General features: G+C 44.4%; 1 gene segment (V, D, J or C); it reads right to left on the bottom strand.

Annotated features, from left to right (window-relative positions):
* Positions 1–8107: 8107 nt before the first annotated feature.
* Positions 8108–14068, bottom strand: LOC132023763 (immunoglobulin lambda variable 5-37-like). The segment is given in 3 exon segments: positions 8108–8275; positions 13394–13809; positions 13960–14068. Coding segments are annotated over 3 exon segments (630 nt in total).
* Positions 14069–15203: the final 1135 nt, after the last annotated feature.

The following is a 15203-nucleotide window of genomic DNA, read 5'->3' as shown; positions in this document are numbered from 1 at the left end:
ACCTAGTTCCAGCAAGCAGCGCTCTAGCATTTTATCCCATTTGGTTAAAACTCATTCATTTTAATCTTAGTCTGTCCTGACCATCCTGAATTCCATTCCAAAGATTTCCCTTCACAAACCTTCCGCAACTTCCTTTTGCATTCAGGTTTTGTCCCAAGTCATTTTCTTCCAAACAACCATCTATTTAGGACAAAATTACCTTTTATCTTTATTAAAATGCATTTCCATTCCTTAAATCTTTCTTAGATATCATCTATTTTTTCAACAGAGTTGCTTCCTTTATTTGTCATCCAACCAAAACTTTAAAGTTTCAGGTTACCAAAGATTTTGAAAGCTACTTCAGCAATTACCCATTAAAACTTTGAGACAGAAAACTAACCATCAGTTTAGTCATTTCATTGCTAACAGATATTAACAAACAACACGAGCTTATTTGACCTTCAGTAAACTTTGATAGAATAAAAGCTTCACATTTACTGCTGTAACTTCAAAGACATGTCTGTCTTAATTAAACCAACAAACTTAACTTAGTTCCAATACTGATTTACATTTCACCTGGACCCACTCCATTTTGAATGTTTACCTGAGACACAGATGGGAAGATCTGGAGTGGGGGGTGTTAGGTCCAGGGGCTGCTCTTCTTGCTCCTTGACAGTGAAGAGAGAAGAAGCCATGGTGTATGATCTAGAGGCTAGTCATGCAGGCTGCACACACGTTGGTGCATAAGCATGAGAAGGGGGAGACAGAAGAAACAAAGTGCTGCCAGAAGACAGATAAAGAATTCCCAGTTTTAGAGCTTATCAACTCCAACAGAGAAGCAGACATCATGTTTTCCTATCAGCAAGAGGGGTGGAGGGGTTAAGCAGTCCAAGTTGGGCCAGAGAAGACAGGGAAACTTCCCCGAAACAAGGGGAGTTTTGGCAGCTGCTTGAGCATATTCCCTATGGTCTCTGTCCCGAGTTAGACCAACGCCAGTTGGCTCCAGTTATAGCCACTTACACAGGAAATGAGCTCCGCAGCTAATTCAGATGGGCTGGGTAAACAGCCCCAGGTGCAGGGGACACACAACACAGAAACACAATTCACAGGCGTGCTTCAGAGCCACTCTGCGGCTAATCGAATGGGCCAGGTAATCAGACCTAGGTGCGCTTCCAGCTGCACCGTGGCTACCCAGATGGGCTGAGTAAACAGCCCCAGACCCGGGTCTGGAGGACGTCTCCCACCGGCCCACTGGCAGCCCTATAGCGCGTCCGCCAGGACTATTTGCCAGTTCCAACCTCAGACTTCCAGAAACAGATTCAGATTATGGATCCAAGAATAACAGACAATACAGAGACAGAGACAGGGACAGAGCCGGCTCACTTACCGATCGGTTTTCAGCGACCCGTTGACTAGGTGTCTGATGGGTCTGGGAGTCTATCCCAGACGAGCCCCCATATTTTGTGCCCAAATTCTGAGACCCCCAAAAGACGACCACCAGAGTCCAGAGTCAAAGCCAAACAGCGAACCTGGACCTCCGCGCACTCATTGCTGGTGACACTAAGAGGTCCCGAGCTCAGGATCACAACACTTTTTATACACTATTTTTTGGGGAGGCAGGGACTTAGCATACAACATAGTATCTTGTAACAAATCGCCACATACCGCGGGAAAATCAAAAAGGAACTCTATAATATGACTGGCGCGCTACAGAGCAGGAAAAGGCTGGGAACAGATTATTGGTTAGGTGAAAGGGCTGTCATTCTTCAAACTGCTTAGTTGGCACCGCTAAGGTATGTGTCACCTCAGGATTGGCCGGGGTCTTCCTGCCAAGCCGCGGGGCACCAGATGGTTGTTATCTCTCAGCCCAGAGCCAGGTGGGGGGTCTGGAAGCAGTCATTCTGTCACATTCAATTCTGGGTGGGGGTTTCTCTGGCACCAGATGGCTGTTATCTCTCAGCCCAGAGCTGGGTAGGGGATGTGTGGTTACAGAGTGTCCATAGAAAGTCTGCTGGTATTTTTCCATCTCTTCATGGGTTAGCAAGCGAAGGTACAGAATCAGAAATAGTGGTAATGGTTATAATTTAGGCATCTCAGAAGCACAGTCTGAAAATGTCACAGGGGAGAGATGGACACACGCTGGGATAACCAGGATGAAGGACACATGACCTTGAACCAAGGAAGAGGAGGATGAGGCCAAGGAGCTTCCCTTCCCATGGTGGTGGTGACCATTACCACAACCAACTTCTCTCCTGTCTCTAAGGCTGAGCCGTTCTGAGTCCTTCAGGGGGTTCCATTTACACTTCCTCATAGATTTAAATCACTGTGTAAAGAGGTCCCACAGACAGTAAGCAGTGATAGTTGGCCTCATCCTCAACCTTGACCATCATGATAGTGAGGATGTCTTTGTTCCCAGAGCTGGGAAGCAATCAGGGATCCCAAAGGGGTGGCTGCTTGCGCTGTGGATGAGCATGCAGGGAGACTGCCCTGGGGTCTGCTGGAACCAGTGAGGGGAGTTAGTTGCAGAGACTGAGCCAGAGCTGAGACCACAACTGAGTGTGACTGTCCCTCCTGGAGACACTGACAGTGACAGCTTCTGGATCACCACATTCTGAGAGTCTGTTCCTATTACCAACACGAGAGAAAGCTGTTGTTATGGGGAAAAAAGAAGCCCTTTAGACCCTCCCATGGACAGATTCCCTACACCTAACCTGAGCCATATGCAATGTGTCCAAGAAGAAACAAGGTCCAGGCCATTTTAAGGGGCTCCTGCAGTATGTGGCCCTCACAGATTTTTAGGTGGGAGTGGGGTGTTCTGGACCTTTTTATATCTCCAGATCTGTTATGAGGAGAAGGTGCTTCATGCAAATCAGCTTCCTATTTCTCACTGCCCCAGAGTTTCTCACATGTCCCCTGGAAGATCTTGAAAGGAGCAGATACTGAAAACTCACACACAACAATGCCTGCAGGGTGACCTGAGACAATGTGTCAGGGGGACATCTTTCATCAGATCACATCTCCAGTGACCTTGGTGACTTCAGTTCCAAGGTCTGGTCTATTTCCAATGTGTTTCTGTTATCTGATCATCATGTCCATCTCTCTTCCCATGAATATCAGGTCTAGACATTTTACTCTGATTCCATGGAGGATGAAGTATGAGACATGCATGAATCTGAGCTGAAGGATCTTGGGGCCCTGGTGGCCAAGTGCAGGAAAGTCACTGCTTGTCCTAGTTGGCAAAGGTCATTGTTAGATTTCCCTAGTCTTTCTGGTCCAGACCCTGAGCTCTCAGGAGAAGCCAACCTGTGCCCCCTACTTACCTCAGACACATTTCCCCACAGAACTTGGCACACTCTCCAGCACTCTTGGAAGGACTTTGTGACCTTTTAGGTGGATCCTTCTAGGATCCATTCCTGGATTTACTATCCAGGGTGGTAGAATGATTAGGTCAGCTATGTGGGATTTGGGGTTGATCCTCCATTTTTCCAGAGAATCAATGCCCTCGGGTAGACAACTAACGAAAACATTTATATAAGGAGGGTTTTCAGGATTATGTGAAATTTCAGTTTGCTTCTGCCTTTTACCTGGTTTCACTACTGGGACATAATGTAGTTGAACCAAGCTCAAGGCTTAAATTTCCCCAGAGAAGCCCATTGGTTCAACTCTAGAAGTAATTGTACTTGGATTACCCTTACAGGTTGACTTACTGGTTATTGTTGTTGTTGTCAGGGTCTCCTGTTAGGGTCACGAGCTCCCATGGCATATTCCTTGCCTTTATCTCTGTCTTTGCCATGAGAATATCATGCTGACAGATACAACATATCTTTTGTCCTTGATTACTTTGGTGGATTCTCACTTATTCTTTTTTTTTTTTTTAAGATTTTTTTTTTAATTTATTTGACAGACAGAGATCACAAGCAGGCAGAGAGGCAGGCTGAGAGAGAGATGAGGAAGCAGGCTCCCCGCTGAGCAGAGAGTCTGATGAAATCCCAGAATCCTGGGAGCATGACCCAAGTCAAAGGCACACGCTTTAACCCACTGAGCCAACCATGCGTCCCCTTAATTCTTGAATATTACCCTTACAGACATTATTTTGTATTAGTTCCCTGAAGTCCCAAAAGTTCATTTTCACTTTTGTTTCCTTTGCCTTTGGAGACATATCTTGAAAAAGTTGCTGTGGCTGATATCAACGAGGTTACTGCCTATGTTTTCCTCTAGGATTATGATGGATTCCTGTCTCACGTTGAGGTCTTTAATCCACTTTGTGTTTATCTTTGTGTACGGTGTAAGAGAATGGTTGAGTTTCATTCTTCTACATATAGCTGTCCAATTTTCCCAGCACCATTTATTGAGGAGACTGTATTTTTTCCACTGTATATTTTTTCCTGCTTTATTGAAGATTGTTTGACCATAGAGTTGAGGATCCATATCTGGGCTCTCTACTCTGTTCCACTGGTCTATATGTCGTTTTTATTCCAGTACCATGCTGTCTTGGTGATCACAGCTTTGTAGTAAAGCTTGAAATCTGGAAACGTGATGCCCCCAGTTTTGTCTTTCTTTTTCAACATTTCCTTAGCAATTCAGGGTCTCTTCAAATTTCATACAAATTTCTGGATTATTTGCTCCAGCTCTTTGAAAAATACCGGTGGAATTTTTATCAGAATGGCATTAAAAGTATAGATTGCTCTAGGCAGTATAGACATTTTAACAATGTTTATTCTTCCGATCCAAGAGCATGGAATGGTCTTCCATCTTTTTGTGTCTTCTTCAATTTCTTTCATGAGTGTTCTGTAGTTCCTTGAGTACAGATCCTTTACCTCTTTGGTTAGGTTTATTCCCAGGTATCTTATGGTTCTTGGTGCTATAGTAAATGGAATCGATTCTCTAATTTCCCTTTCTGTATTTTCATTGTTAGTGTATAAGAAAGCCACTGATTTCTGTACATTGACTTTGTATCCTGCCACGTTGCTGAACTGCTGTATGAGTTCTAGTAGTTTGGGGGTAGAGTCTTTTGGGTTTTCCATATAAAGTATCATGTCATCTGCAAAGAAAGAGAGTTTCACTTCTTCTTTGCCAATTTGGATACCTTTTATTTCTCTTTGTTGTCTGATTGCTGTTGCTAGGACTTCTAATACTATGTTGAAAAAGAGTGGTGAGAGTGGGCATCCTTGTCGTGTTCCCAATCTCAATGGGAAGGCTGTGAGCTTTTTCCCATTGAGGATGATATTTGCTGTGGGTCTTTCATAGATAGATTTGATGAAGTTCAGGAATGTTCCCTCTATCCCTATACTTTGAAGCGTTTTAATCAGGAATGGATGCTGAATTTTGTCAAATGCTTTTTCTGCATCAACTGAGAGGACCATGTGGTTCTTCTCTCTTCTCTTATTGATTTGTTCTATCACATTTATTGGTTTGCAAATGTTGAACCATCCTTGTAGCCAAGGGATGAATCCCACCTGGTCATGGTGGATAATCTTTTTAATGTGTTGTTTGATCCTATTTGCTAGGTTCTTGTTGAGAATCTTAACATCCATATTAATCAGTTATATTGGTCTGAAATTCTCCTTTTTGGTGGGGTCTTTGCCTGGTTTGGGGAATCAGGGTAATGCTGGCTTCATAAAAAGAGTCTGGAAGTTTTCCTTCTGCTTCAATTTTTTTGAAACATCTTCAGGAGAATAGGTTATTTTTTCTTTGAAAGTTTGGTAGAATTCCCCAGGGAATCCGTCAGGTCCTGGGTTCTTGTTTTTTGAGAGGTTTTTGATCACCGCTTCAATCTTGTTACTAGATATTGGTCTATTCAGGTTGTCAATTTCTTCCTGATTCAATTTTGGGAGATTATAGTTTTCCAGGAATGCATCCATTTCATCTAGGTTGCTTAGCTTATTGGCATATAAATGTTGATAATAACTTCTAATGATTGTTTCTACTTCCTTGGTGTTAGTTGTGATATTTCCTTTTTCATTCATAATTTTATTAATTTGGGCCTTCTCTCTTTTCTTTTGGATTAGTGTGGCCAATGGTTTATCGATCTTATTGATTGCATTAGTTCCCAGGTGCATTTAAGGTATTTTTAGTCAAATTTTATTATTTTTCATAGTAAATGGGATGATAATAAATAACATAACTATAAACGTTCTATGAAATTGATATGATACAGTCCTTTGACAACCAACCCACTCTTCTGTTCCACAGCCACTTACTCACTCCCTGAGTGGATAACTGAAACCTCTCTCAAGCATGTGTTCTAGTAATTTTATATACATATATATGTATATACATATATATACACACACACACACATATATATATATACACATATATATGCAAAATAATTGAACTGCACATAAATTATATCTTAAAAACACCTTCACAATTAGGAAGACAGGAAATTATATAGGCCTCACACCCTATTAACACATGTGTTAGCTCATAAACCAACTTCTCCCATCCTGTAAATGAAAACATAAATGTTCAAACAGACCAGACCTTGTGTAAGGACCTATTTAGAAACTGTCCCTGCTCCCCTTCCCCATGGAATTTACTTGGAGACAAGTCCCTGAAACCAGCTTCAGGTAACAAAGCCCAGATACAAAGGTGGGTCAGGCCAGGTGGAGACATCGATCAGTGGGGCGGGGGTGGGGTGGGGGTGGGGGGAGTGGGGGTCGTGGGGGAGTATGCATACTGTCTCTCTGGTTACCAAGGAGTATGGACCCCGCCCTTTGGGAGCCTTTTTGGCGCCAATCTCAATCAAGGTGTAATAGGCTGGTTCAAATATCTACTAGGGTAAATTGTAACTCAATTGGTCACCTAGCATCACTGTGGAGTTTCCTGTGTGTGTTACAATCTCATTGGCCACCTGTGCATGGCCAGGCCCAACCGCATGGCCTTTGCCCTTAAAAGCTAGTCTGTGAAACAGAGAAGGGTCACCCTCTCTTGTAAGAGGTGCGACCCTGAATGTTCGGTTAGATTCTTGATGCTTGGCACAAAATAAAGCTTTGCTTGGCCTTCGCTTTGTATCAGTCTCGCTCCTTTAATCACGGACCCATTATTGGGGCATAACACCTTGGTGTCCTCACTCCCATCCTAACCCCAGAAGTCATGAGCTTCTGTGAGGTTTCAGACTTCCAAGAAGTCTGTGGGAGAAAAAAGTGGGAGCTAGCTGCAGTCCTAAACCAACATCAGAGGAGAAAGTTCTCTGAGTGTGAAGACACAGGACACTGAGGAGGAGACCTGGGCCTTGACCACAGAATGGGCCACCAAGAGGGAGTCAGGAGGTCTCAGATGCAGTGCTGTAGGGCAGATGGGGTGAGCACCTGAGGTGGGGAGCCCTGAAAACACCACTGTGATGAGAAAATAGGGACAAAGAGACATTTAGTGTCTGCCAGGCACAGGGGAGTAGGAAAAAGGGAAAGAAGAAACAGCCCACCTCCCATGATAAGAAAAAAAATGCATAAGAGAAAAACTAGAAAAAAATCTAAATAACATAATATTACTTTTCATAACCAAATAAAAGAACCACTGACTGAATTATTTACTTTGAACAACCTAAAAAAATTGATAAAGGATATTTGATATTGGGAAATAAAAATTAAAAAAGAACATTGAAATCATAATTATTTTATAGACAGCTTTGGAAAGGCAAATCATGAGCATTTCAACATCCCATGCATTAAAATTAGATTACAGATAGATTTTCATGCCCCCCACACAAAGTGACATGTACATACATGAAGCAATCTGCATATTTCTAGATGGTGGTGATGCCCCCACAACAATACACACATCCCTCATGACAATGAACAGAGCACATACAAAGGCACAATGTGCACAGTAAGGAATTCATTGTGAACAGGAGGGAATTGGGGGCCACAGAGTGCTGAGTGCAGGGGACACTGGCATGACTGCTGGTGGGTCAGGGGATTCTCTGCAGGTGATGGCAATGTCAATTTAATCTTGATGGTAGTTGCTCAACTCACTTAAATATACTACAGACCATTGAATTGTATACTTTAGAGCACTGAACTTTATGGCATGCAAATTATAATACATTTGTTTTGGTTTTATGAAAGAATAGCAAAAGAAGGAGCTATTGTCACTCTCCCTATAAAGTTGTTCTGTGGTCAGACAGTCATGCACTCAGGCTTCCAGGGTCTCCACAGTCTCCCTGTTTGTCACAGGCAGTGACATGGGGAATAGGAGCAGCTTTCTGTACCAGGTCACCATGGTCCAGCAGCTCTGTGTCCTTGTTGATGCTGTGGTCCCATGCTGAGCAGTAATAATCAACCTCAGCTTCAGGCTACAGGATAGAGATGGTCAGAAAGGCTACGTTCCCAGAGTGGGAGCCAGAGAATCAAGCTGGGAACCCTAAGGGCTAGTGGTTCTGAGCATCACAGTTTTGTGGCACTGTGAGAAGTCTGTTGGTACCGGCCCACAAAACGTGCTCCAACATTGTTGAGGTTCCCAGTGCTGGTCACAGTGCAGGTGAGAGTGACCTTCTGTCCCACAGACCCTGACATGGAGGCTTCCTGTATCAGTGCAGACTGTGCCCAGGGCCCTGTACAGTTGCCCAGGACCCTGCAACAGACCCACACAGGTGAGTCTCTGGTGATTGTCCAAAAGAGGTTCTCAAAAAGAGGCAAGAAATAGCCTGGGGCTCCCCATAATCACTCCCCCTACTTCCCAGAACCAGTCACCTGAGCAGAGAGTGAGGAGGGTGATCAAGAGAAGGGTCCTGGCCATGGTGGTGGAGATACCTGGTGGAGATAGCCTGGTGGATATACCCAGGCTCTGATTCTGAGCTCATAAGTGAGAGGACTGTACAATCCCTTTCTTATCCTCTCTCCTGGAATAGCAGAGAGGAACCCTTCATACAAATCATTCCCTTCCTTGGGGCCCCTTGGCATGAATTTGGGGACACTTAAGTGTGGGGAATGGTTGGGGAAGCTCTCTTGGGCCCCTGTGAGCACAGAGCTGAAGCACAAGGCAATGTTCCAGGCCTGGGTGACCAGGTGATCCCTCACCCCACCTCTCAAACACAGAGGGACAAGCCCATAGCACTCCCTGCTGCCTCAGAGTCCAGATTCACCACTGGCTTGGAGGGACATCCTGGAGCTGAGTAGAGAGAGGGACATTTGTTAAGGTACAGAGTCGACCACCCCTCAATTAGACAGAGAGCACTATTGATAATGCAAGTCACACAGCGAGGTTTTTTTCCAGCTAGCTGGGTGGGGTCCAAGTATTCGCCCAGCACAGTGGCTTTCAACAAGGACCCTGAGCACTCAAAGCCAAGAAAGGGTTTATATAGCATTTTCAAGGCACTTCTCCATGGCTACATACATATCTTGTGCCCCACTTTGACAGTTTAACTTTGTTTAACCTTTTGCCACCCCAGCATCACGCTGGTGCCATCCTGGCGGTTAAGTGAGATTTAGGTTTAGAAGAAATTTAACTTTATTTACATTTCCTTCTGCCTCTGCCTCCTTCAGTTTTATGGTGGGGAGAGCGACCTTAGGCCTTGAGGAACTGAGCCACTTGTCTCTGGAAATTGGGCCATTTAAAAGATAGCCTTTTTGTTGTAAATCACCAGGACATTTGCAAACCAAGGGAGACTCCTGTCTTGCCAGATTGTGATCTCTGCAAGTTAACTATTTGTTTCCTGTAACATCTGGTCCCTGTGGCGCCCTCGCCTGACCACCCTGGTGGTATATGATTAAGTTGTTTTTCAGGTTTTAGTTACTTTCTCTTATTTCAAGTTAAGTACGCTATTTCAAGCTAAGTACGCCCTGTGGGCTGGTTAGGGACTCTCAGTAAAATGGTTTCCTGGCCTTCAGGATGGCCATTCTTATGCTAACCGACTCTTACAGTGCAAGGTGCCAGCTTTTGCTTTGCCAAGATGGCTGTACTTATGTCAGGGCTAGACTTGAGGGGAGTACAGGCTTGTTTTTCTTGGCCTTCACACCTGGAGCTAGTTTCTCAGACTTGTTTTTAAGTCCCCTGTGGAAGGGGAGCAGGGACAGTAAAATAGGTCCTTACACACTCTGCACTTCTGCCTGCCTAGATCACCACCAACCTTCACATAGGTACATGGGTTCTCATCCCCCAGTGGCCCCTCCCTGTGCTGCAGGTGCCACACCCAAGTCCTTGTTTCAGAGACATGGCCTCCTTAGCATGAATCACCCTATGCTCTTCCTGCTACTTAGATAGTTGTGTTTTGGGGGCCAGAGGTGGGTGGCCCCTCAGTAAGGATATATCCTACACACAGTGAGAAGTATAGAGGGCATGCAAGTCCCTTCACCGTCTCTTGGGGGGGGGGGGGGTTACTGGAGGAGATAGCCAACCTCTGTCTCATATTAGGACACTTCCAAACTAACTGACAAACCCACATAACCCTCCACTCTGCACTTGATGGCTCAGAGTTCATTAATAACCATGTTCAGGGAATTCTTCAAGGAGAGAAGAGAATTATAAAGAAGTGAAATGTGGTTCTTCTGTGTCTCCTCTCTGAGAGCACCCATAGGAGATGGTCAACAACACAGCACTCAGGGTGTAACCAGGAATGCCCAAGCATGAGGGGAGACGCCAGGTGTGAATGGGTCTCCTGCACCAGACAGTAGGTTCATCCCAGTACATTTGGGGACCTAGGGGTGGAGGTCTCAAGGACATCACTCAGTCTCATGATCCAGAAATTCCTTCATGCTATAAATACTAACACAATTATTTTCTCCAGTGATGTTATCTAGTCCATTCTGCTCTGATAAGGGGAAAATGTGTGTGTGTGTGTGTGTGTGTGTGTGTGTGTGTGTGTCTGTGTCTATGCTGTTTATTTCTATCCATCATCTCTCACTTAACATGCAACTCTGTGTCTTATTCAAACAAATGCTAATGGTTCCTTCTGAACTTCATATAAAATATCTGATCACTGCCTTTCATAGTGAGTCAGATAAAAACTGATCATGAGCCCATGGTCTTCACAAATTTGTTTTTCTCCTTGCAGCACTAAGTATTTGGAGCTTGCTGATACTTAGCTGCTGTTCAGTAAATACTTTTGAATTAAAGCAAATAAATCAGCAAATTAAAAAAATACAAATATCCACCTCTTTAACTTAGGCCCTAAATAGGTATATCGAGCTTCATTAGGACCATCATCATCAACTCAAATTCTGAACCATACACATGGGTATCATCTTAGAAACATCTTTACACCTCACACATGATCTTCAAGTAATTCTTAAATTCAGAGCTGTCCATGACAAAAATAACATTAAAATTTCCCTGCTACCCAGAGAAATCTATACATTCAAAGCATTTCCTATGAAAATTCCAGTGACATTATTTTCAAAAATAGAAAAAAAAATATTGAATTATGTATAGAGCCAGAAAAGATCTCCAATTGCCCAGACATCTTGAGAAAGAACAAAACTGGAGATACCATACTTCCTGCTTTCAAATTATAATGCTATAGTATTGAAAACAGTATCATATTGGCCTAGAGATACACAGATCAACTCCACATAATAAAACAAACAAACAAATAAACAGAAGTTCCCCTTGACCATCAGGGAGGACCTAGACTGATAACAGGGCCTTTGTGAGGTCTCTGGAGAAGAGCTGACATGGATTTTAGAGGGGATTCAGATAGAGATAAGCATGACTCATCTAGCAGGTGCCCCAAATGAGATCCTCATGTTCTGTCTGGTGCTTCATGGCACACTTTGGGACACAAAGCTAGAATGACTGGGCACCCTGCAGTGGGCACATTGATACCCATGTCATGGCAGGCACAGTGCATCCACATGGTCAATCTGGGGTAGGAAGCACAGCCCAAAGAATGCTCCCATCTGGGACAGGCCACATCAGCCCAGAGCCCCCATCCATGCTGCCTTCTGCACTCTGTTGCTTGCTGAATTGGCATGGGCTTCCGGAGCCCCTGTTCCTTTGCCAGATCCAGGTTACACATCCCCTTATTGGGTACACGGTTACTGCTTGGGATGATGAAGAATTCTAGAAGTGGCTAGTTGTAATGGGTACACAACATTGGAAGTATACCCCATATCCCTGATTTGCACATTAAAGAGTGATTGAAACAATAAATTTTCTGTTATGTATATTATTTTTTTTAAGATTTTATTTATTTGAGAGAGAGAGAGAGCAAGTAGGAGAGCACATGAGAGGGGAGATAGAGGGAGAAGCCGGCTCCCTCTAGAGCTGGGAGCCCATGCAGGAATCAGTCCGGGGACTCTGGGATCTTGACCTGAGCTGAAGGCAGTTGGTTAACCAACTGAGCCATCCAGGTGTCCCTGTTATGTATATTATAATTATTATAAATCATTAGTTGACAATCAGATTATATTTAAGAAGCTGTATGCATACAAATATTTATATCCTTATATGTGTTACCCTATTCTAAATCATCCTCATTACTAAAAATATGCAGCAGTGTTTTTGTTATTATTTTTCCTGTAGATTCCACATATAAACAAGAAAAAAAAGCACAATTTGTCTTTCCCTGTAGGCCTTATTTCACTTAGGGTAATGTCTTTCAGGTCTACCCTAGTTGTCACAAATAGCAGGACGTATTCCTGGAAAAGCTTATGGGGTGAACATCCTTGTGCACAGGTGGGGGTGATTGTGTTCATGGTGCTGCATTGCCCTATACTGTGTGGATCACTGACAAGCCCTATTGTGGCAGGAAAAAGGAGAAGGACACAGTCAGTGCCTGTGGGCTCAGGAAATCTGCCTCAGGGGTTCTGGGCCCTGACAATGTCAGGGGCGTATCCTTCACATCTGTGGGATCTACTTCACCCACCTTCCCTAGAACAGGCTCAGCATTTTATAGCAGGGCTGGAGCCTTCCCCTTACCCCCACAAGCCCCACTGAGAGATCTGCAAACAGACAAAGTTCCTCCCAGGGCTAACTACACTCTCCTGACATCACAGCTGAAATGATAAAATCCAGCATCTATCTGTTCCAAGTCAGTTGTGCCCCCAGAATGCCTCCTGTTCTGAGTCCACACTCGACACCAATCCTAGACCTTATTCCTGAGACACAAAGCTACGCAGCCAGTCCTAAGCACAGGAGCATGGAGGGAAGGAGGGTCTGTGTTCTGAGCCCTGTAGGAATAGGGTCCATGCTGCAGAGGACTGTCCACCTGCTTGGATGATCTGCAGGCTCTGTTCAAGAAAATTAAAGAAAGTTTATGTGTCTTTATAAAGAGAGAAAAAATGCGAGCACAGCAGGCTCTGATGTTTTACACTTGGATCACCAGGCAAAGTTTCTCCATTACCATGATTATTTTGTTGTCTTTGTTTTGTTTTGTTTTGTTTTCCCCCTGAGAGAGATCACTTAGGTTGCATAAGAACCTGGTAGAAAGGATATTGTGATCTGGGAGCTACTTCCAAGTACAGTCAGTGTTTACTCTAGTTATTTTAATTTGGAAGGGAGTCAGAGTGCAATGTTGTGAGCAGGCTGAGGTATTTGTCCCACTTCCCCATATCTGTGTGTCACGGTGACCAGCACCACTGTGCCACACTGCACAGTAATAGTCAGCCTCGTCCTCAGGCTGCAGCCCAGAGATGAGCAGAATCCCTGCATTGGCTGAGGTATCCTTGGAGCCAGAGAAGCGACTGGGAATCCCAGGTCCCAGCTGTGTACTTGAGTCTGAGTAGTAGTACAGGAGATACCTGGGAGGGGTCCCTGGCTTCTGCTGGTACCAGTGCATGTATTTACTACCAACACTGATATCCCTGCTCAAGGTGCAGGTGAGTCTGGCTGTTGTTCCCGGAGATGCAGAGAGTGAGGGTGGCTGGGTCAGCACAGGCTGGGGCAAAGATCCTGCAAATACAGACACTCATGGGTGATGGAACTATAAGTGGGAAAAACAAAACAAACAAACAAACAGAAAATAAAAAAACAGAAAGCCTCAAAATCCTGAACATGGAAAATGTCATATGGGGCCCCTGTGTCCCTGAGGCCTTTCCCTACCTGTACAGAGAGACAGGAGCATGAGGAGGACAGGAATCCAGGCCATGGTGACACAGACCCTGGCTGGTCTGCCCCAGGCCTCCTTTTCTCCTCCACCCTGTGCCAGAGGCAGGGCTGTCCATGCAAATGGGGTCCATCCAGTGTCAGCCCAGCCCCTCCCTGCGCCCTGATGTTGGAGCTTAGTTCACACCACCCACTGAGGAGGACGGTGTTTGGTTTCACCCCCTGGGAAGCACCTGCTGAGACCACATACAGCTCCCTCTCATGGGACTCTGCCAGACCAGAGAAGACGCAGCTGCTGAGTCCTCATCAAAGAGAGCAGCAGGTCCCAGTCCCCAGGTCACTTCCCTTGAGTGAATGTACCTCAGTAAACCACCCATATAGGGATCGCAAGGCAGTCCCACATCTCCCCCTGCTGGTCACAGGTTGCAGCAGTCCCTGTATCCCAAAACCCTAAGTGCCCAGCTGATTCCTGCAGCTGCTCTATTCCCTGTGTATACGCACATCCATCAAAAATTCTTAGTACTTTTCTCCTGCTTTCTGAAAGCACATCATTCCAAGGGTTTTTAGTAAGCCAAGATGGCATGATATAAAGAAGCTATTAACATTAATGTATGTGCACAAACTTTTGCATGTTTCCAGACTCAAAAAGGCTTTCCAGGCTTCTCTAATACCTAAGGGTACTTTTTGGTGTCAGATATACAAAATAAACAGAGATAAAGCAAATATGATAACATACACAGTTCAAAGTACTGGTGTCCTAATACTGAGAGGCTCATGTGTAGTTCCCAGGGAGGGAGCTGGATGACTCCCTTCCAGCTTTCTGAGTGATGCATTATCTTGTAGTGTCTCCCTGAAAAACAAATGTTGAACGTTAGTTTGGCTTTTCATTCTTTTTTCTATTAATAGAAAACTAAAAATCCACTTCAGATTTATTTTATCTGTAAAAGCAGGTACTTATGTAAATGTTTCATAAAAGCTAAGTGGTGTAAAGAGACTTGTACAATAGTCGGGGAAACCTTTAAGTATTCGGATGCTTGTGCTTGCTTCCTGTAAGTTCTCTCTCCTGGAGGGGGCTTAGTCCATGGGATGTGTAAATATGTGCATATATAGTTAGAGGACATTCTAGATAACACTGAATGACCCACGTGTGCATCAGGTCAGGTGATACAGAGTTGGGGGACACATGAGATGCTTTGAAGAAATTGTATGGACTGTTTCTAGGAAAGGCAAGACAGGGAATT

This window comes from Mustela nigripes, chromosome 8 (assembly GCF_022355385.1).
Source record: "Mustela nigripes isolate SB6536 chromosome 8, MUSNIG.SB6536, whole genome shotgun sequence".
NCBI lineage: Eukaryota > Metazoa > Chordata > Mammalia > Carnivora > Mustelidae > Mustela > Mustela nigripes.
This window is presented reverse-complemented; position numbering and strand designations above follow the sequence as displayed.